Genomic DNA, 27,184 nt, shown 5'->3' with positions numbered 1-27,184 from the left:
CGTCTGGCAGCGACACATGCACCTACCGCCCTTTACGAGAAGAGCGGATTAGGTGTGGTCCCGGCCTCATAAAACATGGTACGTCCCTCACCGCGTGGCCCACCTTGATGTATTTATTGTATATCCATGCCGTCCATCCATTTTTCCAGTTCATTCTAAGAAATGAGCCCAAAAATGTAGTAAATCCAATCTCAAGTGGACCACATAACGAGAAAAAGTGGTGATTGAAGGTTCACCGTTAAAAACTTCCATGTAGCTACTGGCCGTAATGTTTATTTTCCATCCAACCTAGTTGTAAGGTCATACGGACAAGGATGAAAGGGAAGAAACAAATATAAGCTTGATAAAAAACTTGTCTGGCCCGTGAGAAGTTTTTAACGGTCAATTACCACTCTTGGTCATCCAAACCGTTGATATGGTAGGCTCCATCGGATGATCCTAACCGTCCTAGAACGTGGTCATTTCCCCTTCCTTGTGTAGATATGAGCTCGTGGTTTGCTAGCCCCATCGGCACACTATCCACACGCACCTTCACAAAAACACATGTGCCAACCGGACGAGTATGGGGACATGCACGGACTTAAATTTTTTATGGCCATGCACAAATCTGACTTGTCCACTTATCCGTCGGCCTAGTCCTACATGAAATCAAAGGACGGTTTTGACTTAAAAAAAAATAATTAAATGATCGGATTCATCTTAAACGGAAAGTGTAATTTTACATGGAAAAACCGTTGAAGAATAAAAATAATAATAGGACAGAGTTACGAATAATGCACTGTGAAAGAAGAAATTACATGACACAACGTAGAGTCTTAATAGATTTGATCAAGTCTCGAATTTCCTTTCTCAAACCCTAACCATGCCCTTAAAACTCTTATGAACGCTTTATAAAATCCTAATACATATATCTCTCTCCCAAATAATTTCGATTACACTTATTATATATACTGTTACAATTAGAATAGAAAACAACTTACGCACTTACATAATTTTGCACACATCTTTAATGAGATCTTTGATGACATCAACACTCTATTGAGTATTTGTTGATGGCATTGAACTTCCCTCGATGCTATCAAGTAGCAATACCAAAATATTCCAGCAACTAACATAAAATTTTTAAATTTTCTCGATGGGATCAAACTTCTGCTGATGGCATCAATAGACCTCATCTGCTAACAAATTTAAGACATCAACAATACTTATTTAGTTTAAACTTATCTAACCATTAGAGAATTCTTTTTAAATCTAGGTTGACCCTAAAACCATCCAATTATACTTTGGACTGACCTGACCTTCTTAAAATTCGTCTGGTCCAAACCCATTCCTACATTACCCATTTAATCATAAATGAGCTTGGCTTGAACTATCCAACCCGTTACAAATGTGCTTAGGTTTAAGAATGGAATATGGTGCTAAAGGTATACCTAATTAATTTATATGCACTAACATGCATATTTCATTTATATGTATCTACACTGCCTAATTCATACCTGTTCAGGGTGTGTTATCTGTGGGCCCTACCTAATCAATGGCTCACATTTGGCTACCATATTACAAAGCGGCAAGTGTGTTGTGATAATTGATGGTAAACTCACACGTTTGTACACATTCATCTTACTAATACAAAGTGATAATCAGGCATTTCATCACACTAAGCTCTTTCTTAAGAGAGAATAAACCAATTTTCAAACTGTAGTTTGCAGGAGCATGGAAGAAGAGATAGCTCTCAATTGGCCAACAACCCAACGGCCCTGAAGTACTGCACCGATTCATCGTACATCTCTTCCATCCCATACTTGTAGCGAAATCCAGCTTTAATCAGCTTCTCTGAGGAGAAGATAGACTTGAGATTCGCTGGAAAATCCCCAAAACTGGAATAGATAACACGATTAAAAATCATTTCAAGCAATAAATCTGGATCGACCAAGGTAACATGGATGATGAAAAATTCAAAATGGAGAGAAATGATTGCATAAAGGTACTTGCAGGCTACTTGTCTCATTTGTAGCAGTTGCAAATTGCACCCCTGGATGCCGAAGCTCATGCAGTGGGAAGGTAGGTGGGGCCCACCTTGATGTTTGTGAGAAATATACCCTATCCATATTTCTGAGATCCACTGTGATGTTTATATGCCATCCAAACCATTCATAAGTTCATTACACTTGGATGAACTTAAAAAAGAAAAATATTAGTGTGACCCAAAACTTTTGAATCCCATGCATGTTTCAATGGTAGGCATTCGATCTCCACTGTTTCCTGTCACGTGGCCTATTTAAGTTTTGGATCAATATCAAGAACTAACATGAAATGGCAGAACTGATGAACCGACTGGATGCATTTTATACAAACATCACAATGGGACCCACCTAGCTTCCGACCACAGAAACTTCGGGTGCGGATTAGATACTGACAGGTTGAGTAGCCAGGCTAGCTACTGAAGTGACGTCACCAAAGCTCCGTGGGACCCACCATGATGTATGTTCAGTATCCACGCCATCCATCCATTTGGAGAGATCATTTTGGGGAAATATCCAAAGAATGATTTAAATCCAATGTTCCAGTGGACCCCAGCACAGAAAACAGTAGGACAGTGACGCCCTCCATTAAAAACTTCTAAAGGCCACAAAAGTTTTAGATCAGGTTGATATTTGTGTTTTCCCTTCTTTCATGTATTTTTTAACTTTTCAACAGGTTGGATTTCAAATAAACATTATGGTGGGCCTTAGGATTGTTTCAACGGTGGGAATCACTCTCCCCACTGTTTTCTGTGGTGGGGTCCAATAAAGATTTTTATTTACCTTATTCTTTGGCTCATGCCCTAAAATGATATCTCAAAAATGAATGGACGGTGTGGATACAACACATACATCATAATAGGACCCACAGAACTTGGTGACGTCACTTCAGTAGCGGACTCGCTACTCAACCTGTCAGTATCTAATCCGCGTCCAGGAACTTCCTGTAGTTGGGAAAAGGGATTGGCTACTCCCCCTGCCCCTAGTCAATGGCTAGTAGTCAGTGCCCTGTGGGCCCCACCATGATGTATGTGTTTCATCCATACCGTCCACCCATTCTTCCTGATCATTTTATGCTATGATCCCAAAATTGAGATTGATCCAAATCTCAAGTGGACCGCACAGTGTTGATTGAATGCCCACCATTAAAAGCTTCCTGGGCCCACAAAAGTTTTGAATCAAGCTGATATATATTTTTTCCCTTCATCCAAGTCTGTATGACCTAATCAAGAGGTTAGATGTCAAATAACCATTACAGTGGGCCATAGGAGGTTTTTAATGGTGGACATTCAATCAATACTGTTTTCCCATGGTGGGTCCACCTGAGATTAGATATACCTAATTTTTTAGATCAAGAACTAAATTTATCTTTCAAAATGGATGGACGGCGTGGATAAAACACATACATCATGGTGGGGTCGAGATAGCACCGACCACTATCCACCTAGCTGGTGGCTGCGTCACTAGCCAAACCGCGTCCCTGCAGTTGGGGTCGCAGGCAATCAAAGTCCATTTGTAGCAAACACGAACCTTACAATAGATGGGCCACCCCATGGAGATAGCATTTTAAAAAAGGTATGGTAAGCCATGTTGGAATCATTGGACGGCTGATGGCCCATTCGACAGGTGGGTCATATATTGCAAGGTGTGGATTGATGGATGTTTTCTAAAACATAGATTGGAAGAAAAAATGAAATAAAATCAGAAGGCTTACTCAGTGATGACATTATACTGTGGATATCGTTTTGAGAGGAATTTTGAAAGTTCCCGGAAGCACGTGTTAACAGCGCAGCATATGTAACGGCCGGAAGCTGATTCGTTCTCCGCTACAAAGATGTGGGCCCTACATACGTCCTCCACGTGTACGAGGGAAATCGACTCCGAGATCAGCTGATAGCCCTTCAAAATGTTGACTGTGAATTCGTTCCCTACAAATGCCAGCCGTAAACCATGAAAATGCTCCAATACGAACAACGGACGGTCTAGATCTTGTACGTGTATTCGCATGTGCGTGTGGTGGGACATCTAACCGTCCATCAGGTGAGAAGTAGCTTGTATATGACTGAGTACAAGAAATGAGGTTGGGCCAATCATCTGGTGGGCCAGAGGAGTAAGAAACAAATGGACTGCTGCGTCACATTTTTAATCCGTTGATTTTTACATTAATGTGGCCCACCAAATGGACGTGTGTGCCATCTTGGCACTTGTGGAGACGTGTACAGGCCAGTGGGGCCCACTGTAGAGTGCGGATATATTGGGAAACGGATTGGCTAGTGGTCGGTGCTCTGTGGGCCCCACCATGATGTATGTATTTCACTCATTCCGTCCACCCATTCTTCCATATCATTTTATGGTATGAGCCAAAAAATGAGTTTGATCCAAACATCAAGTGGACCACACAGTATTGATTGAATTCCCACCATTAAAATCTTCTTGGGGCCACAAAAGTTTTGGATCAAGATGATATATATTTTTCACCTTCATCCAAGTAGTCTGTATGACATGATCAACAGTTTAGATGTCAAATAACCATTACAGTAGGCCCTTGGAGGTTTTTAATGGTGGACATTCAATCACTACTGCTTTCCCATGGTGTGGTCCACTTGAGATTTATATCTACCTCCTTTTTAGTAAAAAGGCCTAAAATTACCTTTCAAAATGGATGGACGGTGTGGATAGAACACATAGATCATGGTGGGTCCACATAGCACCGACCACTAACCACCCACCAGTAGGGCTGAAAATTGGGCGGGTTGCGTTGGGTTGGTGCTCAACCCTAGCCCAACCCAAGGTTCCTATACCTCAACCCTACCCTAACCTCGGGTTGAAAATTCTCAACCCAAGCTCAACCCAAGTGGGCTCGGACAGGTTAGGTGGGTTGGTCGGGCCTATATGCTAATATTTTCATTATTACATTAGTCTATTATATTTCAATGCACTTCTTATTTTTTGTACCTACAATTTTATTAACTATAAATGTAGTTATCTATGGTAAAGAATTTTATTTTTTCTAAACTAACAAGCTAAAATTTAGGACTACTTTAAAGGTTATGTTATGCAGTACACAATCTATTTGCGAGAAAAATTTGGCATATCTTGTTAGCTTGAATCATTAGAAATGGCGTAGACCAATGAGATCTGATGGCATCGAAATTTCTTATGCCTTCAACTTAGATGATCCACACTCAATTAGAATTTATAACTTACCTATTGACCAGGTTCGGATTGGGCCGGGCAACCTGAGACATCAACCCAAGCCTGACCCAACTTTTATTGGGTTACTGTTTATATAGCCCAAGCTCAAGACCAAACCCGGTACGTCCTGCCCGAGCCCAACCCAATGTCGGGTCGGTCACGGGTCGGTCGGGTTCAACCCACCTGACTTTAGCCCTACCCACCAGCCAAACCGCATCTGATAGATTACGTGCCATATGTTTGAAGCTATGGGGGGCCACTCTTGATGTGGATGTGGAATCCATACCGTGCATCTGGTGCCTCTTCTCATTTTCACCGTACATTCCACGAATTATCTTGATTTAAAACCCAGATGGGATACAATCATGTTGAAAACTTTGTGGCCTACCTTAGTTCTTTTAATGCATTGAGTTTCTCTGTATCCCTTCATCCTAAGTGGGCAATAAAAACATGAAGAATGGGTTGGATGACATAAATACGAAACGATGGACCCCACATTCCATCTGCGAGTTTCTATGCTGGGTGCACCCCTGCCTAACGTCTCCAGTTTTTTCCTTTGGCGTGGCCCACCTGAGTTATGAATCAAGCTGTATTTTGGGATTTAGGCTTAACATGCTGGAGACTATCTAATGGACGGGTTGATGGCATTCATTCATCACTGTGGCCCCACATAGCTTGAACCCGTTGTAACGTGACCATTCATGATGTTTGTGCCCGTTGATGGCACGTATGGACACATATAGCTCTAGCCATAACACACATTTCGTATTCTAGATCTCACCTGTGAGTAAGGATAGAAGCACCTGGACGCTTCCTGGAGCCTCAGGAGTTATAGAAGGGCCGAGGATGCAAACAGGAATAACGGTGATGATATCAAGGTTGTTTTCTTTAGCGAATTTCCATGCTTCCTTCTCCGATAGGGTTTTTGACACTCCATATCCCTGCATTGTTTTATTTTACATTTATTTTGTAATATTCCCCCATGTGGTTAGTTTCTTTCTCTACTTTGGTTGCCAAGGGAGTATTTGGAGGGTAAGTTACTTTATATAAGTTACATATATACATTCATTTCTACTTGTTAAGTTGGTAAACAGTGGTTATCAAGGGAGTATTTGGATTGTAAGTTATTTTAGATAAGTTACTTATACATTCATTTATACTTGTTAAGTTGGTAAATAATATACTTGTCAGCTAAAAAAAAAAAAAAGAAAGCATGTTTGGTTTTCAACATCACATAAGTATTTATCTCTTAAGTTTGTTTGGTCAACTTATATATTCTCTACTGATCATGTGGGGCCAACCTTTGATGTGGATTGTTCATTGTGTGGGCCCCACCTTTAATGCAGGCCACCATCATGCAGGGCCCACCTTAGATGTGAGCCATTTATCATTAGGGTCTGACCTTTAATTTGCATCGTGCACCATGTAAGGCCTAGCTTTGAAGTTGGTAATCCCTCAGGTAGGGCCCACCATCACTGTTATTGTCTATCATGTGGGGTTCACCTTTAATATCCATATCCCATCCCGTTGACTGTCCATCATGTGGGCCCAACCTCTGATGTGGGCCGTCCATCATACGTGGCCCGACTTTGATGTGGGCCACTCATTGTTAGGGATGATGTTTGATGGGGACCATCTATCATGTGAGGCCCATCTTGATGTGGATTATCCATCTTGTGAAGCCCATCTTTGATGTGGACCATCCATCATCTGGACCCCACCTTCATTGTGGATTGTCCATCATGTGGGCCCCACCTTTAATGTGGGTTGTCCATCAAGCACGGCTTGCCTTGGATGTAGGCCATTCCTCATTAAAGGCCAACCTTTCTGTCCATCATTTAAAGTCCACCTCGATGTGGGACATCAATCATGTGGGGCCTAGCCTTTGATATAAAGTGTCCATCATATGGGCTCCACCTTCGATGGGGACATTCCATCATATGGGGCCTCCTATAATAAGGGGAGAGAGAGAGAGAGAGAGAGAGAGAGAGAGATCCACCTTTTAACATGGATGCTGACTCAGGAGACAAAACTAGAAGAGAAAACTAGAAAACTGCTAAGTCAAAAAGCTATAAAAGAAATGATTAAAATAAGTAGTTTTTAGCATTAAGTTACTTTATAATTATGCTTATCGAACTAACTCAAGTGCAAAAATTAACTTAATAACTTAAAATAAGTTAATAAGTAACTTATTTGGTAGTATCCAAATAGGCCCTAAAAGACATGAAAGATCCAATAAAAGAAGAGAATGACTTGTTTGACTACAAGGAAAATCATGAAAAATGAGGGAAATGGAAATGTTTTATCATTGATGTGACTTTTTATGTTTTTTGATTAAAAGAAAAAGAAGGATGCCACATGGTGGATCAGACTTTTTTTTTTTTTTTTAATAAAACATTTATTGATTAGGAAAAATGTATGGTTGCAATCCATTGAACACCTTCAGGCCGCTGATGTGTCAGTCATTTCATTATATTTTTCATTGGATGCTTAAAACTTGGCTTGAACATCGGTGTGTACACTGATGATTCGATTTACCATATGTTCTGCAACAACACTCACGCCTTGAAGCTTAGGACACGAAACTAAATTAGGGGCATGCTTAGGTAATCGTCTGTACATAACTTCAAACAAGCACTTGTTGGTGAAATGGTTTTGCATATTATTGAATGCGAATTCTTCCTGTGCTAAGGAAAAATCTCACTACTTGGGCTTATTACCTAAGATGCATCATATAAGGTTCCCGAGTGTATGATTCACCACTTTAGTTTGCCCATCTATCTGCGGATGTTTTGCACTATTGAACTAGACGCGGATGTTTTGCATTGTTAAACTATACATTGGTGTCAAATTGCCTCTGGCTCTGAACCTACGTGCCTATGATTTCATTTCCCAGGAAATCCATGTAGCGGAAGATCTTGAATTTGAGACTTTCTACACCAAAAATATTCTCTTAAACGAAGGTATTTGTGCTTGGATGGCGGCTCAGGATCAGCCTCATGAAAACATTATATTCCCTGAGGAGGTTCTACCCCGTGGAAACGCTCTTTAATGGAACTTTATCTTTAGCCGGTCGTGACCAAGAAACCACCGGGTTCGCTTAGTGGGCCGGGAATGCCCGACTTATCAATTTGTCCGGTAAACTACTCGGAGCTCACGTAGCCCATGCCAGATTAATCGTATTCTGGGCCGAAGCAATGAACCTATTTGAAGTGGCTCATTTTGTACCAGAGAAACCCATGTATGAACAAGGATTGATTTTACTTCCCCATCTAGCTACTCTAGGTTGGGGGGTAGGCCCGAGTGGGGAAGTTGTAGACACCTTTCCATACTTTGTATCTTCCTCCAAAAGTAACTGAGGAACTTAGTGTCACAATTTGAGGTGATAGATTTTGGGACACCATGCATGTAATCATATGACCTTTTAAAAGAATAAATTTGTGACATGTATAGCATTGAGAGTCTTCTTGCACAATATGAAATGAGCCAACTTGAAGAATATATTGACCACGACAAACGCAAAGTTCATTCCACACTGGATCTATAGAAGACCGGGCACAAAGTCCATAGACAAATTCTCCTAAGGGCCGTCAGGTACCGACAATGGAGTGTATAGGCTCGTGTTTTGTGATCGTCCCTTGGATGCCTGACACATGGCATTGTTGCACTACCTTTCCAATATCCCATTTCAGTTTTGCCCATTAGTAATGCTCCGCCAAGAGAGCTATTGTTTTGTATTGCCCTTGGTGACCACCTAGGCCACCTCCATATAGATCTTTAATGACACGCTCTCGCAATGAACTTTGTGGAATGCACAACCAATTTTCATTAAAGACGAAACTGTCCTGAATATGGAGGTCACTAAAATGATCCTCTTGACATCTAATCCATGCACCCTTGAAGTTGTCGTCATCGACATATGGGTCCTTAAGGTACTCGAACTTGATAACCTCGTTGCTCATGGTGATCAACAAGGCTGCATATCGGCTAAGCGCATCAACCACCTTGTTCTGTTATCTGACTTTGTGTACTGCGTATTTTATACGTTGACCATTTCTTACTAGCATTACTAAGTTTCTCATTGTAGAAGGCTTCTAGCATGCCCTCTTGAGACAACACACCCCCAATTCCAACATACGAAGTATCGCATTCAACTTCAAATAATTTATCAAAGTTAGGAAGTAAGAGAACCGGAGTAGTAGACAACCTCTATTTAATTTTAGTAAAACTTCTATCAATCTTATCGGTCCACTAAAAAATACCCATTCTTCATGCAGTTGGTGATTAGTGCCATAATGGTATTGAAGTTCATCACGAACCGATGATAGAACATCGCCGACTCGTGAAAACTTCACGCTTCATAAATGTTCGTTGGAATCGGCCAATCTCTAATGGCTTTCACCTTCTCTTCATCCACATGGATGCCCATGGACGTCATGAAAAATCCTAAAAATAAGAGGCTCCCTGTCAAGAAGCCATACTTCTTCAAATTTAGGTAAAACTTATTTTTTGCGAGCACTTGAAGCACCTGTTTAAGATGCCTCACATGGTCTACGTCGCTCTCATTGTGTATCAAAATATTATCGAAATAAACCACTATGAATCATCCAATGAATGGTTTTAGAACCTGGTTCATTACTCTCATAAACATATTAGGCACATTCGAGAGTCCAAAAGGGCATGACCAACCATACATACAGACCCTCCTTGGTCATAAATATGGTCTTGTACTTATCACACATCCGAATACGGATCTAATGGTAGCCACTCTTCAAATCCAATTTGGAAAATAGTTTCACCCCCTCCGGCATGTCCAACATATCATCTAGTTGTGACATAGGAAATCTTCACTTTAAGGTTATTTTATTTATTGCTCCACTGTCTATACACATGTACAAACTTTAATCCTTCTTAAATGTCAATAGAGTTGGTGCGATACGTGGACTCATAATTTCTTACACTAGACCCTTACGAATTAATTCCTTTTCTTGTCCTTACAAAATATCACACTCTTTCGGGCTCATTCGATAATGAGTGAGATTGGATAAACTAGCCCCTAGGATAAGGTCTATATGATGTTCTATCTCTTACATGGGAGGCAACCCATCGAGAAGTTCATTGGGCTAGATTGTCTTAAATTCTCATAATAATGGTTTCAGTTTTTCTGGTATAATTGTGGGCTCTACCTCTTCACCCTTCACAACCAATGCAAATACCTTTCCTGTCTCATTGGACTCCTTCACTGAGTCTCGTATGGCTAGGAGAGAACGTTGCTCCACTTTAGAAGCTTCGGATTGCTCATTTGGGTTTATAGGGCGCGAGTATGGTTTTTTGGTATACATTATCTCATCCTCTATAAGTGGTATCACGATATGATTTCCACAGTCGACCGATTAACATAAGACAAGCCTTTATATCAACTACGTCACATACACTTGGTCCTTATAATGTTTACCAATTGAGAAAGAGATAGTTCATTGTTTAGTTACTTTCGTCTTGTTGACCTTCTTAATCTAGTCGATTGTGTATGGGGAGGAATGTTTTTTTGTTTTTAGTTGTAACCTCTCCACTATGACTTTGGAGACAATATTCTCGTTACTCATGTTATTTATGATCACATCATAGACTTTTTTAAATTTACTGTACACCTTATTCAAAAAGATATTATGACGTTGTGGGTGTACCTCTTTCTTTGGCGTATACATTCTCACTACTAGAGATTCATTGTGATCTTACGGAAATTAAATTGCTTCGTCCACTTCATCATTTATAGTGTGTTGTACTTCATAAACCTTTAGATCTTCCTTTATTTTTTCAGTGCTTCCATCATTAATAGTTAGGTTACACTTGCTGCTGAGGACACGCATTTGAGAGGTGACCCGGTTGGCCACATCGGTAACAATGATCTGGCCTTGGCTGACCGTAGGGGTTCGGGATCCTGCTTGGACCGACAATAATTCGCTGCTCTTTGGGATCTCACTTGTCCACTCCATGACTCTCAGTTTGTGGGTGTAGGAGGTTGAGGACCCCCCTACCGGTTCTTTTCCCTTGGCCTGTGGTGCTCTCTGTGAAGGACCCATAGTGTCAACCCTATTAGCAGGATAAGCATGTGTATTGGATCGCTTAAGCTGCATCTCTGCTTAGGTGGCTAGTTTGATCATATTATTCATTATCCAAACGGGCTACATCTAAAACCGACCCTAGATTGTAACACACAAACCACCGTTAAATCGAGCGACTTGCTGCGATTTAGTCTCAACTAAATCATTTTGAACCGCTAAATGGTAGAATTCTTCTGTGTAATCTCTCACCAATTAGCTACTTTAATGACAATTTTGGTATTATTTGAACAATACCTGATCATAATTGTTGGGGAGGAATTGCGCGCGCATTAGCTATTTCATCTATTACTAAGTGCAGATTGGTGCCTTCATCTGTCTCGTCCGTGCGAGCCAAAGCCGTTCCCACATTGCCAAAGCTCTGCCCTTCAACTTGTAAGCTACAAGTTTAACTTTCTTCTCTTCAGGGATGTCCATATAGTCAAAGAAGCACTCAACTTCAAGTAGCCAATCGAGAAAGTCCTTGATGTGGAGTTGGCCATTGAAGTTAGGAAGATCGACTTTCATCCTGAAATCTCAATCCGTCCGATCAACCCGATTGCCGCCTCGTCCGGGGTATTGAAGGAGCATGTTATCGATCTCCTCCTTACTGGATCCCACATCCTTAAGAGAGACTCTGTGATTCTACGCCGGCATCACCCTGCGATCAATACGATTGTGAATTCTAGCACCTACTCGAGACAGATCATTGCCATGAACATGGAGTTTTCCTAATGCCTCTGTTATGTGGTCAACAGTAGCCTACATCCCTTGCATGACTTACCGATTCTCCCACTGTGTTGCCTCGAAAGCTGATGCTGTTAAAGGATAATTCTCTAAAGTACCGAAAATGAGATTGTTGCCCGATTCGTCGTTAGAAGCAATTGATCTGAAGAAAAACCTCGCTTTGATACTAAACTGATGTAGGGAAGGGCGTGATGAGGACGAGCAATGTCTTCCTCAAGTGATAATACCTTGAATCGACATAAGAAATAATATATATATATATATATATATATATATATATATATATATATATATATTGAATTTAATTAAAAGTCTCCTAAAATAAACGAGTTTGTATACTTAAATAACCCTAAACAAACCCTAAGACACAATTAGAAGAGACCTAAATAAATAAGGAAACAAAATTTGAAAAACACGTAAGTTTCTGTTATTCAACGGTCGGATTGTCGATCGGTCGATTGATCTATTGGAATGGCCCAAAAACATCAGATACTAAAACAAAAAAAAAATTTACGTGAATTTCGATCCATCGACTCGATTGACCTTGATCGATCAAACTATGCTAAATTTTGTTAATTTCCCTTTGGGCTACTTCTAATTCATTTGTATTGGGAACGTGATTGATCGACATCTTGCATCAAATACTCTACTCCTGTCATATTAGGAACGTGCCTGATCCACGTCTTAGATCAAATACTCTACTACATCACTTAACCTTAAAAAAAAAATTTAAAAAGTTAAAAAAAAAAATTTTAAAAGGGAAGAAGAAGAAGAAGAAGAAGAGTCAATCGGACTTTGGTCATTTTGCCATCCACACAGTAGGAGGATCCTTTTTGAGATTCAAAATTAGTTGTGGTCTTCATTTTTTTTTTTTTTTTCTTCATAATTTTAGCTTTTTTAAGAATCTTTTCAATAAAGGATTGGCTGCTTGAATGTAAAAGAAATAAAAGTTTCAAATGAGCCAAGTTGAGGCATGACCAAATCAGAACCATAAGCTATCAGATCAGACTTGGGCCAGGCTAGGTTCACCACAGTAATACTCAGTGCGTGTGAAATCAATCAGCTTGGGTCCTTTCTTTTTCTTTTTCTTTTTTTTTTCTTTTTTAACACAGAATGCACACCACAAGGGGTACCCGAGCCCATAACCTTGTGTTAAAACTCTTATGAGACTGAGGCATGAGTAAAGATCCCCAGTCTGCCTGGGCTGGCTTGGCGTGCTTTCTATCCAAGTGTAAGCCTTTAAATTTTTGCTATTGGGCCTAAAACTTAGTCTTGGGCTTTACCAATGGATCTCAATGATCAGCCCAAAACCTAGCCCAGCCCATTAACAACCCTGATTTGTAGCGAGTCAAACTGAGTCTGGCCAAGCCAACTCAAAACAAAAACCAACTTACCCAACTAAACGGCTTCTCAGAGGTCAAATACTTGACGTCGGACCAGCTCTCCTCATCAAGGACATGGTCCGTCCCATTGAGATTGTTCGATGACACAGCAGCCACTGATGATGTGCAGACCACACGCTTCACAGTCTTCACTCTAACACATGATTTCAGAACGTTCAACATCCCATTGATTGCTGGCTTGATCATGTCATTCTACAATCATAAATAATGAATAAATACAATATGGAAGGAAATGTAACAATACCATAATGATAATATTAGAACTTTCATGATCCCACATGTGTTGATGTGTTAGACGAGTTCAAGATCTACACCATCTAACAGGCGACCAACATCCCTTTCTTAAAGTTAGGCCAGTGTTGTCATTGTGTGGGCTTTGGTATATGAAACAAATGGTGGATCGAAAAGCTCGGCCAAGACTCTCTAAGCCGTCCACTTGTTCCAAAACTGTGGCCCATGTGATGAATGAACCATTGAACCCCATGAAAATACATGTGAAGCAAAGAAATTATGGATTATAGAGAGGACTGAAGATCACGTTCTAAATAGACTATCAGGAAAACCTTGTGTGTGCACTGTGTGCATGGAGGATTGGTGTACCCATATCTCCCACCATCTAATAAAGAACTCTCACTTGTAGATACACAAATCAATAATATCATATGGTGGACTCTACTGAAATGGGTGATTCCAAAAGTTATACATGATCAAATGGGCACAACCCTTGGATTAATGACTACAAAGTAAATGGTTAAGATTAAAATACAACAATGGCATGGAAAAAGAAAAACATAGGATGTTAAGGATATTCCAATCTGGGAGAGTTGTGGGTAATTCTCCAGTGTAGTTGTTGTTGGGGGCTGTTGTAAAAACCTTAGGATCTTGCCTCCTAAATGAACCAGAATTATGGGATAATAAAGTAATGAAATAAGTTAAAGCACAAACCACACGACACAAGGTATTTTTACGTGGAAAGCCCTCAAAGAGGTAAAAACCACGAGACCTAGTCCAGATCAACAATCCACTATGAAGTAGAACTTTACAATCGATCACAAGCACACACTGCTTGGATCAAACCTTCTTTACTTACGCAGGAGTGGATAAACAATAAGAGAATAAAAGAAGATGGAGTGATCTCACTGATTACGAAGATGTAGAAGCGCTGAGATGTTGAGTGCACAGTAGATCACATTTACGTGCATAACCTCCCTTCCACAAGCTTCCTCTCTCTTTTTCCTCTCTCTCTCTCTTACCTTTGATAGCCCCAAACCCTTTAGTAAACCCTTGTAAAGCTTTAGGAAACCCTCTTACATTACCTAGAAAAGCCCTAGGAACCCTTATTTTTAGTTAAGGCAACTTCCTTCCGCACCTTGGTAAAAATCGCTTTAAATTTACACCGTCCGTACAAAATCCGGACATGAATTTGCGTAACCTCGACTGGTTGAGCAGAGTCCTCGACCGGTCGAGTAGACTCCTTGACCGGTCGAGCAGCACAGAAGATTTAAGATAATTGATCACTGGACTTTAAGTCGAGCGCCACTCGACTGGTCGAGCACCACCCTCGATCGGTCAAGTAAGGCACTCGACTGATCGAGCCTGGGGAGAAAATCCTCATCAAATCTCCCCCTTTTTGACTCAAGAGGAATTCTCATTCTTCAAGCCAGCCCGGTTTCTACAAACCTTAAACTTGCCCTTGAGCAAAGCCTTAGTCATCATGTCTGACCCATTGTTGTCTGTGTGTACCTTCTCAAGTTGTAACAACTTCAGTTCTAAAGTATCCCTGATCCAGTGATACTAAATCTTTATGTGCTTTGACTTGGAGTGCTGACTTGGAATCTTGCTCAAGTGTATAACACTTTGACTATCGTAATAGACCACGTGCTGCTAGTGCTTCAGGCTAAGTTCCTATAGGAACCTCTTCATCTAAAGCATCTCTTTACATGCTTCTGTGACCACAATGTACTCGGCCTCTGTCGTTGACAATGTTACAATCTTCTGCAGCTTGCTTTGCCAAGAGACTGCTCCCCCTGTAAATGTGAACATGAACCCCGATGTAGACTTCCTAGAGTCTATGTCACGTGCCATATCTGCATCTGTGTAGCCCTCTAGCACAGATTTTCCGTCACCATAGCATAGGCTCAACTTGGATGAGCCTCTTAGATACCACAATATCCACTTCACCGTTACCCAATGCTCTTTGATAGGATTGGCAAGATACCGGCTCACAACATCAACCGCAAATGTTATGTCTGGGCGTGTACACACTATATCATACATCAAACTTCCTACTGCTGACGGGTAGGGTATCTTTACATATCATCAACCTCTGTCTTCATCTTGGGACACTGCCTGTCGCTCAATCTGAAGTGACCATCTAGTGGAGTACTGACCGGCTTCGCTGCATTCATATTCAACTGCTTTAGGACTTTCTCAATATATCGCTCTTGTGATAACCAAAACTTCCTGCTGCTTCTATCACGGGTTATTTCCATTCCTAGGATCTGCTTAGCTGGGCCTAAGTCTTTCATCGCGAACGACTTTCCTAACTCCTATTTCAGCCTATCAATCTTCTTGATGTCTTTTTCCATGATGAGCATGTCATCAACGTATAACAGCAGAACTAAGAATTCACTATTTGAGAACTTGCGCGTGAACACACTGTTGTCCGACTCCGTTCTGTCATATTCATGCTTCAACAAGAATAAGTCAAACTTCTTGTACCATTAAGCTCTTCCTTAGCCTACACACCATATGCTCTTTGCCCTTGACTTCGAACCCCTCTAGTTGGTGCATGTAAATCTCTTCTTTTAGGTCATCATGAAAAAAGACAGTTTTAACATCTAACTGCTTTATCTCCAGATCCATGCTAGCCGCCAACCCAAGCAATACCCGTAGGGATGTCATCTTCACCACTGGTGAGAATATCTCTTCGAAGTCTATACCTTTCATCTGACCGAACCTTTTCACCACAAGTCTGGCCTTGAACCTCGTCTGTGAATTCTTCTGCTCAATCTTGTTTCTGAATACCGACTTATTGCTTAGAGCTTTCTTGCCCTTAGGCAGTTTCACCATATAGTACGTGTGGTTCTTATGCAAGGATTCCATCTCCTATTATATAGCTTTCAACCACTCCTCCTTATGCTCGTCGGCTAGGGCCTCAGAATAACTTTTTGGCTCTCCCCCATCAGTGAACATAATATACTCATGCAGCGAGTATCTCTTGGATGGTTGTTTATCCTTAGATGACCTCCTCACCGGTGGCTTAACAGGTGGATCAAGTGGGGGCTACTCCCTCGGTCCATCTTTTGTAGGAACTCCCTCGGCCTTTGCACCTTGTTGTACTCCCCCGTTATCAGGCACCACAGGAGGAATAACTGGATCCATATCCTCTAGCTCACCTGAACTAGGCTAGTTGACTTACCAATGTCTTCTATATACTGATCTTTAAAGAAAATCACATCTTTACTCCTGATGAGCTTCTTCTCAGTCGGATCCCACAATCTATAACCGAACTTTTTATCACTGTACCCTAAGAATACACACTACCAGATCTTCATATCAAGCTTGAACCTCTCGTCCTTTAGTACGTGAACAGATGTCCTACATCCAAACACTCTGAGATGATTGTACGATGGATCCTGTCCAGTCCACACCTTCTCGGTACTTCTTCATTCAATGGGGCTGATGGAAACCTGTTTATCAAATACACTGCCATGTGCATTGCTTCTCCCTAGAACATCTTGGGCAACTTTACATGAGATAACATGCATCTGATTCTCTCTATAATGGTGCGATTCATTCGCTCAGCCATACCATTATGCTAAGGGGTCTTATGAACCGTCTGTTCATGTCATATACATAGGGACTTACAATACTCATAAAAGTCACCGATGTATTCACCACCATTGTCAGCGATGCACTTCAATGATTTACATGTCTCTCTCTCAACCATAGCATGAAACAATTTAAACACACCAAAGACCTCATCCTTGAATTTCAAAGCAAACTCAAACCCTCCTAGATGCATCATCTATAAAAGTGACAAAATACAATGCCCCACCCAAGATTTTTGCCCTTATAAGACCACAAACATCAGAATAAACCAAATCTAATGCATGCATCTTATTAATATGAGAAGCAGTTTTAACAAATGAAACTCTATATTATTTTCCTAATAAACAATTAATACAGATTTTGAGAGGTATACTTATCACGTCTGGAAGGAGCCACTTCCTCACTAGTACTTGAAGCCCCTTTTCACTCATATGGCCTAGACGCCTGTGCTATATGTCAATAGTTGAATCTTCCACTATTTTTAACCTACCCTTGCACATACTGACACTTTCCTTTTAAAGGGTGCAACACTTCTTTCCTCTAGGCCCAATCAATGAACCCTTGATGAGCTTCCAACGCCCACCAAAAAATTGGCTTTCATAACCATCATCATCCAACATTCTCGTCGATATCAAATTGAGGCGAAGATCTGAGATATGCTTCACATCCCTGAGAACCAATGTGCAGCTTACATCGATCTTCACACAAATATCACTGACCCCTATGATCTTCGATACGCCAGAATTTCCATATTCATGGTCTCATAGTCACCTGACTTGTAACTTGTGAAGAAATCTCTGTGTGGAGTCACATGAAAAGAGGCTCCCGAATCTATCACCGAGTCGGTGTCCTAACTCATAACCGTGAGACAAACATCATGATCTACTAAAAGAATAACTACAACGTTGCCATCTAAAGCGACCACAGTGGAATTTGATTCATCTTCCTTCTCCTTTCATTTTCCTTTCTTGTCGTTCTTATTCTTACGACTCTATGCTTATAGTGACCCTTCTTGCCATAATTTCAGCATTCAATATCCTTCCTAGTACTCGACTTGCCTCTTAATTTATCTCGGTCCTTCCCGCCCTTTCTGTTCTTTCCTCTCCCCCGTTCCTGTGTCATAAAGGCCTCTTACTGAGTAGACCCCTGAGACTTCCTCTGTCTCCTCATTGAAGAGATAAATGGTTACTTGTTCCATGGATACCTTTTCATCTGGCGCGGAGTTACTTAGAGACACCACCAATGTCTCTCAACTATCAGGCAGTGAACTAAGCAATAATAAAACCTTTAATTCATCGTTCAGGACCATCTTCATAGCGGAGAACTGGTTCAATATATTGCTGACCTCATTCATGTGCTTAGCTACAGAACCACCATCTTTGAACTTGAGATTCACAAGTCGTCTTATCAGAAAAATCTTATTGCCGGCTGTCTTCTTTTCATACAACCCTTGTAATTTCAGTCATAGGCTAGTAGTTGAGATCTCTGTAGACACATGGTGGAATACGGAATTGTCTAACCATTGTCTAATAAACCCCACCTCCTTCTGGTCCAATTTCTTCTAATCATTATCTATCATATACTTTATTTTTGCTGATATGCCTAAGATTGGAGCATATAAGTCCTTGTAATAAAGCTAGTCCTCCATCTTAGCCTTCCATATGGTCCAGTTAGAACCATTGAGACTAATCATCCTTGATGAGCTACCTTCCATAATTCAGAACCGATCTCACTCCGTTCAACCAACTTGAACGCTCTGATACCACTTTGTTGAGGGCCGTTGCACAAAACCTTAGGATCCAGCCTCCTAAATGCACCAAAATTATGGGATAATAAAGCAATGAAATAAATCAAAGCATAAACCACACGACACAAGAGATTTTTACGTGGAAAACCCTCAAAGAGGTAAAAACCACGGGACCTAGTCCAGATCAATAATCCAATATGAAGTAGAACGTTACAACCGATCACAAGTACACACCGATTGGATCAAACTTTCTTCACTCACGCAGGAGTGGATAAATAATAAGAGAATAAAAAAACTGGAGAGATTTCACCGATTATGAGGATGTAAAAGCGCTGAGATGTTGAGTGCACAGTAGATCACCTCTACGAGCATAACCTCTCTATCACAAGCTTCCTCTCTCTATTTTTTTTTCTCTCTCTCACCTTTGATAGCCCTAAACCCTTTAACAAACCCTCGTAAAGTTTTAGGAAACCTTCTTGCATTACCTAGAAAAGTTATAGGAACCCCTATTTATAGTATAGGCAAATCCCTTCCGCACCTTGGCGAAAACCGCTTCAAATTTACGCAGTTCACACAAAATCCGGACATGAATTTGTGTAACCTCGACTAGTCGAGCAAAGTCTTCGACCGGTCGAGCAGCATAGAGGATTTAAGACAATTGGTCGCTGGACTTTGAGTCGAGCGCCACTCGACTGGTCGAGCACCACCCTCGACCGATCGAGCAAGGCACTCGATCGGTCGAGCCTGGGGAGAAAATCCCCATCAGTTGTTACCATAATATATGAAGAATTTGAATCATTATAGGCCTATTTAAAGGGCATAAGTTTGTAGAAAAAATAATGAACTCGCCAAAGTGAATTTCAATAGTAAGATTTACACCGGTACATAGTCAATCAATAACTTGAAGTTGGTTTAATTCTATATGCTAGAAAACTCTCGCACATTCAGAGGGTGAAGGCAAGGTATTCCAAAATGGTTACATAAGAGACATAATGGTTGGTACCTAATGGAAATAGTAATAGCCATTATGTGTTACGAGGCATAACAGCCGTTATGTATTATGAGGCATAATGGCCGTTATGGAAAAAATTGCCCATAGCAGCCCCTATGACGGCTTGTCATGGGGCCAAAACATTTTTTTTCAAACCATGTGGTCAACTTATATCATAACTGTAACAACAGTTTGATACCATTATGAAATACCTTGATCGCAGATAAGCAAGAAGGATGCTGCTTCAAATATTCATATACCCCTTCACTCACAACTATACTCCAATAAATCATGTTAGTTATTTCCATCATTTTGTCATGACATGGAAAAAATATACTCATACTACTAAGGCATCATCATCTAAGACTTGTCACAATTATACCCCTTTCCCTTCTACTCTATTAGTGGCCAGACCTTCAGGTAGACCACATGCAAAATATAACAGTCTAACACATTGCACTTGTGGGAGTTTTATGCTCTCATGGGCAGTCCCCAACAACTAGGATTAAAGGAGGTGGGTCGCATTGGGTTAATAGACAATATCAACCTTATGCCATAACTTTCATCATAAATCCATGGTTAATACGCAGGTGTATGAAATTTATTTATTTATTTATTTTTATTGTTATAAATAATCGTATATAATATATTTATTTACTTTCTAAAAGTAATATTTATTTACCAAATTAATTTCCATTTCTAATGATTAATTACCTCTTGGTCTTCAGACTCAAAGTTCACTGGAGTGGCAACATGGAAGACGAAATCACAACCATTGATGGCATCATCAAAGCTACCTTCCTCCGTGAGATCTGCCTTGAAAAGTTTTAGAACACCCAAGACTTGTAGATTTAAGAGGTGGGACACCTTTTTGCTATTTGCTGCACCAAAGAATAAAATGCATTAGGTTATTGGTTTAAAAATGTCAATGGAGAGCAGGTGGGAATCCACACACATTCAAAATGGGATTTGCCAATAAGTCCGTGTTGACGTGTGTTGATATTGCTCTTTAGATTTCCGCCCGCTCTAGTGAAGATGCCCCCAAAAGCCATGTTAGTCTACTCATTAGGTGGGACACATGCTACCTTAAATGCATGCATTTGGTGATTTCTTTTTTGATCATGCATTTTACTTAAATGGGGTGTGATGCTCTGGTATGTTGCATGTGTGGGGTGATTCACCTCTCAAGCATACATGCTACAATACCATCACTTGGGACTGTCCATTCACTTACAATGCATGGATTGGACCATCATAAATTAATCAGCCTTCAAAGTGAAGGCTTGAAACAAAATTGGTTTAGTGTCCACATTCAGTACACAAAAGCCAAGAAAACCAAAAGCTATGATTGTAGGATTGGCGTAATCTCAGAACATTGTTCATCCATGATGGGGCCCGCTAGATAGATGACCTCTGCATAAACATCACTCTCCTTGTGTACCTGTATCTCTACCACATTTTAGTTCTCTTGGCTTCACCAGGCCATGGTTGTGAAATGGGATATCTTAATGAAAAGATAAAGATTTAAAAATAGGATAAATTGATTTTTCCTTGTATTGTGGTTTTGGTGTTGGTTTAATCTTATATTGAAAAGGAGATGCGAAACTAAAGCCTACTCTTTGGCTTATTGCTTATATTGGGAGCAAGGGGGGGCATCCTCGCAAGTCATGGTGAGGCCAAGCAAGCTGCGATGTTGTTAGTCTTTGACTCTACCACTACATACATGCATGGGCAGAGTGTTGCCATGCACCATCAAATAATTATTAAGTCGAAATGTGCTGACTTCTCAATAATGCCCTGCCCGCATGTGTCTCAAGCTCCGATGACTATTTCTTATTTCTTTATAGAGGCTTTTGTTTTTTATTTAATTTTCATATGTAGAAAAGACTCTTCTTTGTCTCTCTTTCCCTCATTTTTCTTTGAGTTTTCTCTCTGCATTTTTTATTGGGCAAAGCAAAAAGAGTAAGCTTGAGTCTGTGTGGCTGAGATCATATGTGCACCTGATATAAGTCGTTCATCATGGAGAAGGGTTGTTGTATTCCGATGGTAAATTTATTCAGATATAGTGCATCAAGGATCTTCCTTACGAGAGAAAATCTGTCTTTAGGAAAGCGACTATAAAGTGCCATGATTCTCTATATAATATTTCTATTATTTTTTGTATGTAATATCTTGATTTTCTGCTTCATCTCTTTATTAGAACCAACACATCTGCATATTGCATATTGCAACATCAAAGAGCATCCAATCACTTTGGAATAGAAACGCGAAGCCCCCTAATGTTACACATCCACTACTTTGATAAAAAGAATTGCTCTTTTCCCTCATCATTTCTCACACTCTTTTATTATGTATAGGCAAGAGCAAATAGCAAGAAGCCATTATATGTATGTATCAAAATGAGGGGGTGATAACATCATTCTCCCATGGGTCATTTGTTTCCACCGTTATCGGAAGTGAATTCAATTATAATTTTTGGGAGGAAAATTAAATAAAAATATAGGCTACTCAATCAAATCACAGTTTCCAATATTGTAACCAATGGAGAGGATCATGATTTTACACCCCACCCACCACAGAAGTGAAAATACAAGTCACCCCCCTTACAAATTCAACCGCATATCAATTTCACCATGTCTTCCAAACATGCCCTTAGCTTGATAAAAATGATAGACAACCCAATCCAATCACGACTTCCAGTACTGGTGAATTCTCCTCGAGGGAACAAGCGGAGGATTAGTATGTTCACTAATAATTAGATTTAGAGTAATAAAGTTTGTTGAGAAAATTTTAAAATTGTCAGAAATGGTAAAATAAATAATATGTAATTGTGGTATTTGATGTGGGTTCATTGCAGTTCTGCCCCAAGTCGTGCCGAGTTGTATTGAGTCGACCAGGTTTTCAGGCCGACCAGACGAGTCTTGTTGAGTCTGGACGTAGTCAAGCTCATGTGCGAGTTTTCAAAAGACTTGGCTCGAAATCTCACTGAGTCGAGTTGAATCAGCATAAGATCTTGCTAAGTCGAATTGACTCGTCCGAGTTAATTTCGAGTAGACCTACTAAGGTGTATCGAGTTAACCGAGTTTTCTGCCAGCTGGGCGAGTCTTATTGATCCTGACCTAATCAAAGCACGAGATTGAAAAGACAGCTCAAATTGTCACTGAGTCGAGTTGACTCGTCCGAGTCCGAGTTTCAGAACTATGATGCGAAGAGAAGGAAAGATTGCGAGGGTGGACGAACCTGGGTCTCTGACGGTGGCGTTGACGGCGTACCCTTTCTCTAACAAGCTTTTAACAAGCATGGACCCCACATATCCCGTGGCTCCAGTTACACATGCTCTCTTCCTCTCCATCGTAGCCGTTGCCATTTCTGTCCTTCCTCCAACGAAGATGAGAGCCGTCACCATACACAGACGCGGCCTCAGCTTCTGGTTTCTTTAGCTTATGTAGACATCTTTTGGTGACAGACTCTTATGCTAGTTCACCACCATTTAAAAATGATGGAGAATCTTCAGCCGTAGATAGATTTTCCAAATCGCTGTAGCTGTGGATGGAGCGTAGACAGAGAATAGTAACATTTGCTTCCGCCCTTAGAATTTTGGATCATTAATAACCATCCATTTGATAGATTGGTTGGATTGCATGATCAATGTTGATCTTGAAGGTGTTATCCGTTTAGAGTATGCCCCGCAATTTGGATGGTCTGGGTAACTGTACGTAAGAGTGCGATGTGAGGAAGACACGTCACCGCTATTTTAAAATGATGGAAAAATATCATAGGTATCTTATCCTATCATGGGTGTCTTATCCTATCAGAAGTGAATTGCCTTCGGAAGCCATTGGCAGGAAGTTCCTCCTAAGGCGTGTATGATTTTTCACATCGTCGGTAAATACCCTTGAAAGGAGTAATTATTACCATTTCAAAAGTCCATCCAACTTTCTACTTTGGAAATTGGTTCAAAACGCTGGTTTAAATTTGTGGACCCAAGATTATGTAATCCATTCCGTCCATCTATTTTATCACAATATTTTTAGGCATGAGTCGAAAAATGAGATAGATCCAGCACTCAAATGGCCCACACCAAAAGAGACAGTGGCCCCAAAAGGTTTTACTGGTAACTGTTGAATTCCCTTTTTCCCATGGTGTGGTTCACTTGAGCTTTAGAGATGCCTCATTTTCTAGCTCATGACATAAATTCATTAGGCATAATAGATAAACGGTGTGGATAAGCTATATGCATCACGATGGGACCCACAAATATGTTGTAGTGTTCTCAATCATTGCATAAAAAAGCATGTGGTTAAATCAAACATTGGAAAGAGTGAGGTAAATACAGGAGAAATAATCATTACATATTTACACGGTGAAGGTGAATTGAAAAATCAAACAAGCCCTTAAGGTAAGCTAGCTTGGCCATTGATTTTTGTGAGAAATCATATGTTCATCCATTTTTTCGTCTCATTTTACCGATGGCATTGAACATACTTTCCATGTCATCGGGCCGTCTTCGATGGTGTAGAACAGACCTTTGATGGCCTTGACAGGACACCAAAAGTATCCAACGACTAAACATATAAATTCTGAATTTTCTCGATAGCATCGATTAGGACTTTGATGGCATCGAAGTCTGCTCGATGACATTGAACTGTCATCGACAGACATGTTAATTTACAGATTTAAGATATCTATCAACAATCTCCACCATGTTTTCAATCGTCATTCTTCATATCTTTTTTTTTTCTTCTCGTGCCTTGCATCATAGCTACATCATTTCTTTTTGTGCATTCTCTATCTTCCTTTACGCCTTCACCAAGTCCAGAGAAGTTATATAGAATTTAAACTTCTCTGCAGAAACCACCTTGGTGAGTATATCGATCCGCTGGATTCACATTCGTGTGAATCTTCTCTAGAGTCACTCCTCCTTCCTTAAGTACCTCCATGTTCCGATCTCTCATGTGGCTTACACATGTATGCCACATATGTGTAGACGTGGTTTCCGTTGCAGCTCCACCTATTGAAGTGCTTCCAACCAACCTGTAAAGGTTCTCGCTCCTTTGTGCTTTCATGACAATGGGTGTCCCTTTTGAAACTTTAAGGACCCAATTGAAACCAGTGAATTTGCACCCAAGTGCGTCGAGTGCTGTAAGAGATATCAAGCTCTTTCTTATGTCATGAATATGTCTCACCTCGGTCAAGGTACGGTCCATGTCATCAAACATCTTGATGTACACAGATTCAACACCCACAACATTAGGCATTATTATTGCCCATAAATACCTAGCAAACACCGCATTCTCTGTAACTGGTGAACCAACTCTGATGATGTGTCATGTGATATAATGCCCCGATGTCTAAAATCCACTCGTCCCTATGATCATTGTCTAAGTGTCTGACCATGGATGTAGACAACACATCACCTCCACTCACGCCCTCATCTAACTCTGTGGTGTTGGCCTCCCTATAGGAAGCATCTAAGTTCTCTCTTTTTGCTTTAAGATTTGTACAATCTTTTTTCATGTGTTTAGACAACCCACAATTCAGCACTTCAATTTTCCCTTACTCTTGCCCTTAGATTTGGATCTCGATTGAGAAGATCTTGTATCTCACTTAGAATTCCACCCCTGTTAAACAATGCATCAGTAGAGGCGTCCATGTTACCATTTTTCTTTCTCATCGACTTCCGTGAAGGGTTAAGATAATGATATCAACACTAAGGGACAATTTACCAGTGCATAATATGTCTTTGAAAGACTCATACGAAGCCAGAAGATAATTCAACAAGATGCATGCATGATCTTCATCCTTAACCACTTCTTCCACATCTAGTAATTTGTAGATCATCTTGTAAAAGTTGCTAATGTGGGCCTCAACATCACCTCTCTCTATCACCTTTAAATTGAACAACTATAACTTTAAGTGTAGACGATTTTCAAGGGATTTCTTCACATAGATGTCCTCTAACTTCGCCCACAAACTTGCTGCAGTTTTCTCTCTCATGACATTGTAGAAAACCTCATCCATTAGGCATAATTGGATGGAGGTTCTCGCTTTCTTGTCCAACTTGTTCCATTCATCATTTTCCATAGATTCAGGTCGATTCTCAAAGACCTCATCCAATCCTTGGTGATCTAATAAGCCAATCATCTTGACCTTCTATAATTCAATTTTTTTTTCTAGAGTACTTCTCAATATCGAACTTAGGATTTGCAGCCATTGATATTCTATGTTCAGATTCAACTGTGTTGTAACGTTTATCTTTAATACCACTTGTTGGGGAACCGTGGAAGCACGCAGAGATAAATCAAGTAGAGTATTCCAATCGCACCAACAAGCCCAATCACAAAGACTCTAAATTTAATGTGGAAAAACCCTTTTAGGAAAAAAATCACAACACAAAACAACAATAATCATTTTAAAAGCAGAAGTTATAAGAGATAGAGAGAATACCCGATTCGAACAAGCCTCAAATCTCCCGTTACAAGCCTTTTGAAACCCTAGGAATGAATTAGAAAGCCTTAGATACCCTTTTATCTCGATTACACCCTTATTGTAGCATCTAGGAGAATCACAATCAAAATCGAAAATAAATCCCGCAAATACGCAACACTGCATAGATCTGCGCATACATTCGATGGGACTTCGATGTCATCGATACACCGTTGACGATATCGAACTAATATCAAAACGTTCCAACGACTAAACATGAAAATACCAGATTTTATCAATGGCATCGAATAAACCTTCGATGTCATCGAGCAGTCTTTGATGACATCGAATAGACTTTCGATGTCATCGAGCAGTCTTTGATAGCATCGAACAGACCTTCGATGACATCGACAAGACATCAAAAATGTCTAGCGACTAAACATACAAATTTCAAATTTTCTCAATGGCATCAAACTATTACCAACGATAGACATGATGACTTACAGATTTAAGACATCTATCAACAATTAGTGATAGGGATATTAGAATGCCTTGGTTACATTAAGGAATTGCTTCTATCCTATGTGATTATTGAAAGTTCTGTCACTTGTTCATGAACACTGATAATTAGTCAAGCTGAGTGGAAAATTGAGAACCCTTAAGAACAGTATCCAACAATCAATGATAAACCCATCCTAGGTTGGAAATTGAGAATATGCATT

General features: G+C 40.3%; 1 protein-coding gene across 2 annotated transcripts; it reads right to left on the bottom strand.

The window, feature by feature from the left end:
• Window positions 1-1,412: 1,412 nt before the first annotated feature.
• On the bottom strand, window positions 1,413-23,673 carry LOC131221651 (anthocyanidin reductase ((2S)-flavan-3-ol-forming)-like). Of its 2 annotated transcripts, none has more exons than XM_058216946.1 (6): window positions 23,277-23,672; window positions 20,751-20,917; window positions 13,456-13,656; window positions 5,998-6,157; window positions 3,736-3,949; window positions 1,413-1,877 (listed from the first exon to the last, which is right to left on the bottom strand). In XM_058216946.1, exons 1-6 carry the CDS (start codon window positions 23,440-23,442, stop codon window positions 1,733-1,735), a joined length of 1,053 nt encoding a protein of 350 aa, XP_058072929.1. In that variant the 5' UTR covers window positions 23,443-23,672; the 3' UTR covers window positions 1,413-1,732. The 2 variants fall into 2 exon arrangements, with proteins under 2 accessions (XP_058072929.1, XP_058072930.1); XM_058216947.1 differs by lacking the exon at window positions 1,413-1,877 and adding an exon at window positions 3,414-3,501 and having other exon boundaries at window positions 23,277-23,673.
• Between the last annotated feature and the right edge of the window lie 3,511 nt (window positions 23,674-27,184).

This window comes from Magnolia sinica, chromosome 12, assembly GCF_029962835.1.
Source record: "Magnolia sinica isolate HGM2019 chromosome 12, MsV1, whole genome shotgun sequence".
NCBI lineage: Eukaryota > Viridiplantae > Streptophyta > Magnoliopsida > Magnoliales > Magnoliaceae > Magnolia > Magnolia sinica.
Note: the sequence above shows the minus strand (reverse complement) of the source record. Positions and strands in the feature narration are given on the sequence as shown.

What these genes read in the sequence shown, in the direction of transcription:
- LOC131221651 (XM_058216946.1), bottom strand. Translation starts at nt 23,442, where the DNA reads ATGGTGACGGCTCTCATCTTCGTTGGAGGAAGGACAGAAATGGCAACG. An exon ending in CTGAGAAGCCGTTTAGTTGG is followed by an intron (nt 6,158 to 13,455) that starts GTAAGTTGGTTT and finishes AAAACAATGCAG; the next exon opens with GGATATGGAGTGTCAAAAAC. An exon ending in GCTTCTATCCTTACTCACAG is followed by an intron (nt 3,950 to 5,997) that starts GTGAGATCTAGA and finishes TGGCATTTGTAG; the next exon opens with GGAACGAATTCACAGTCAAC.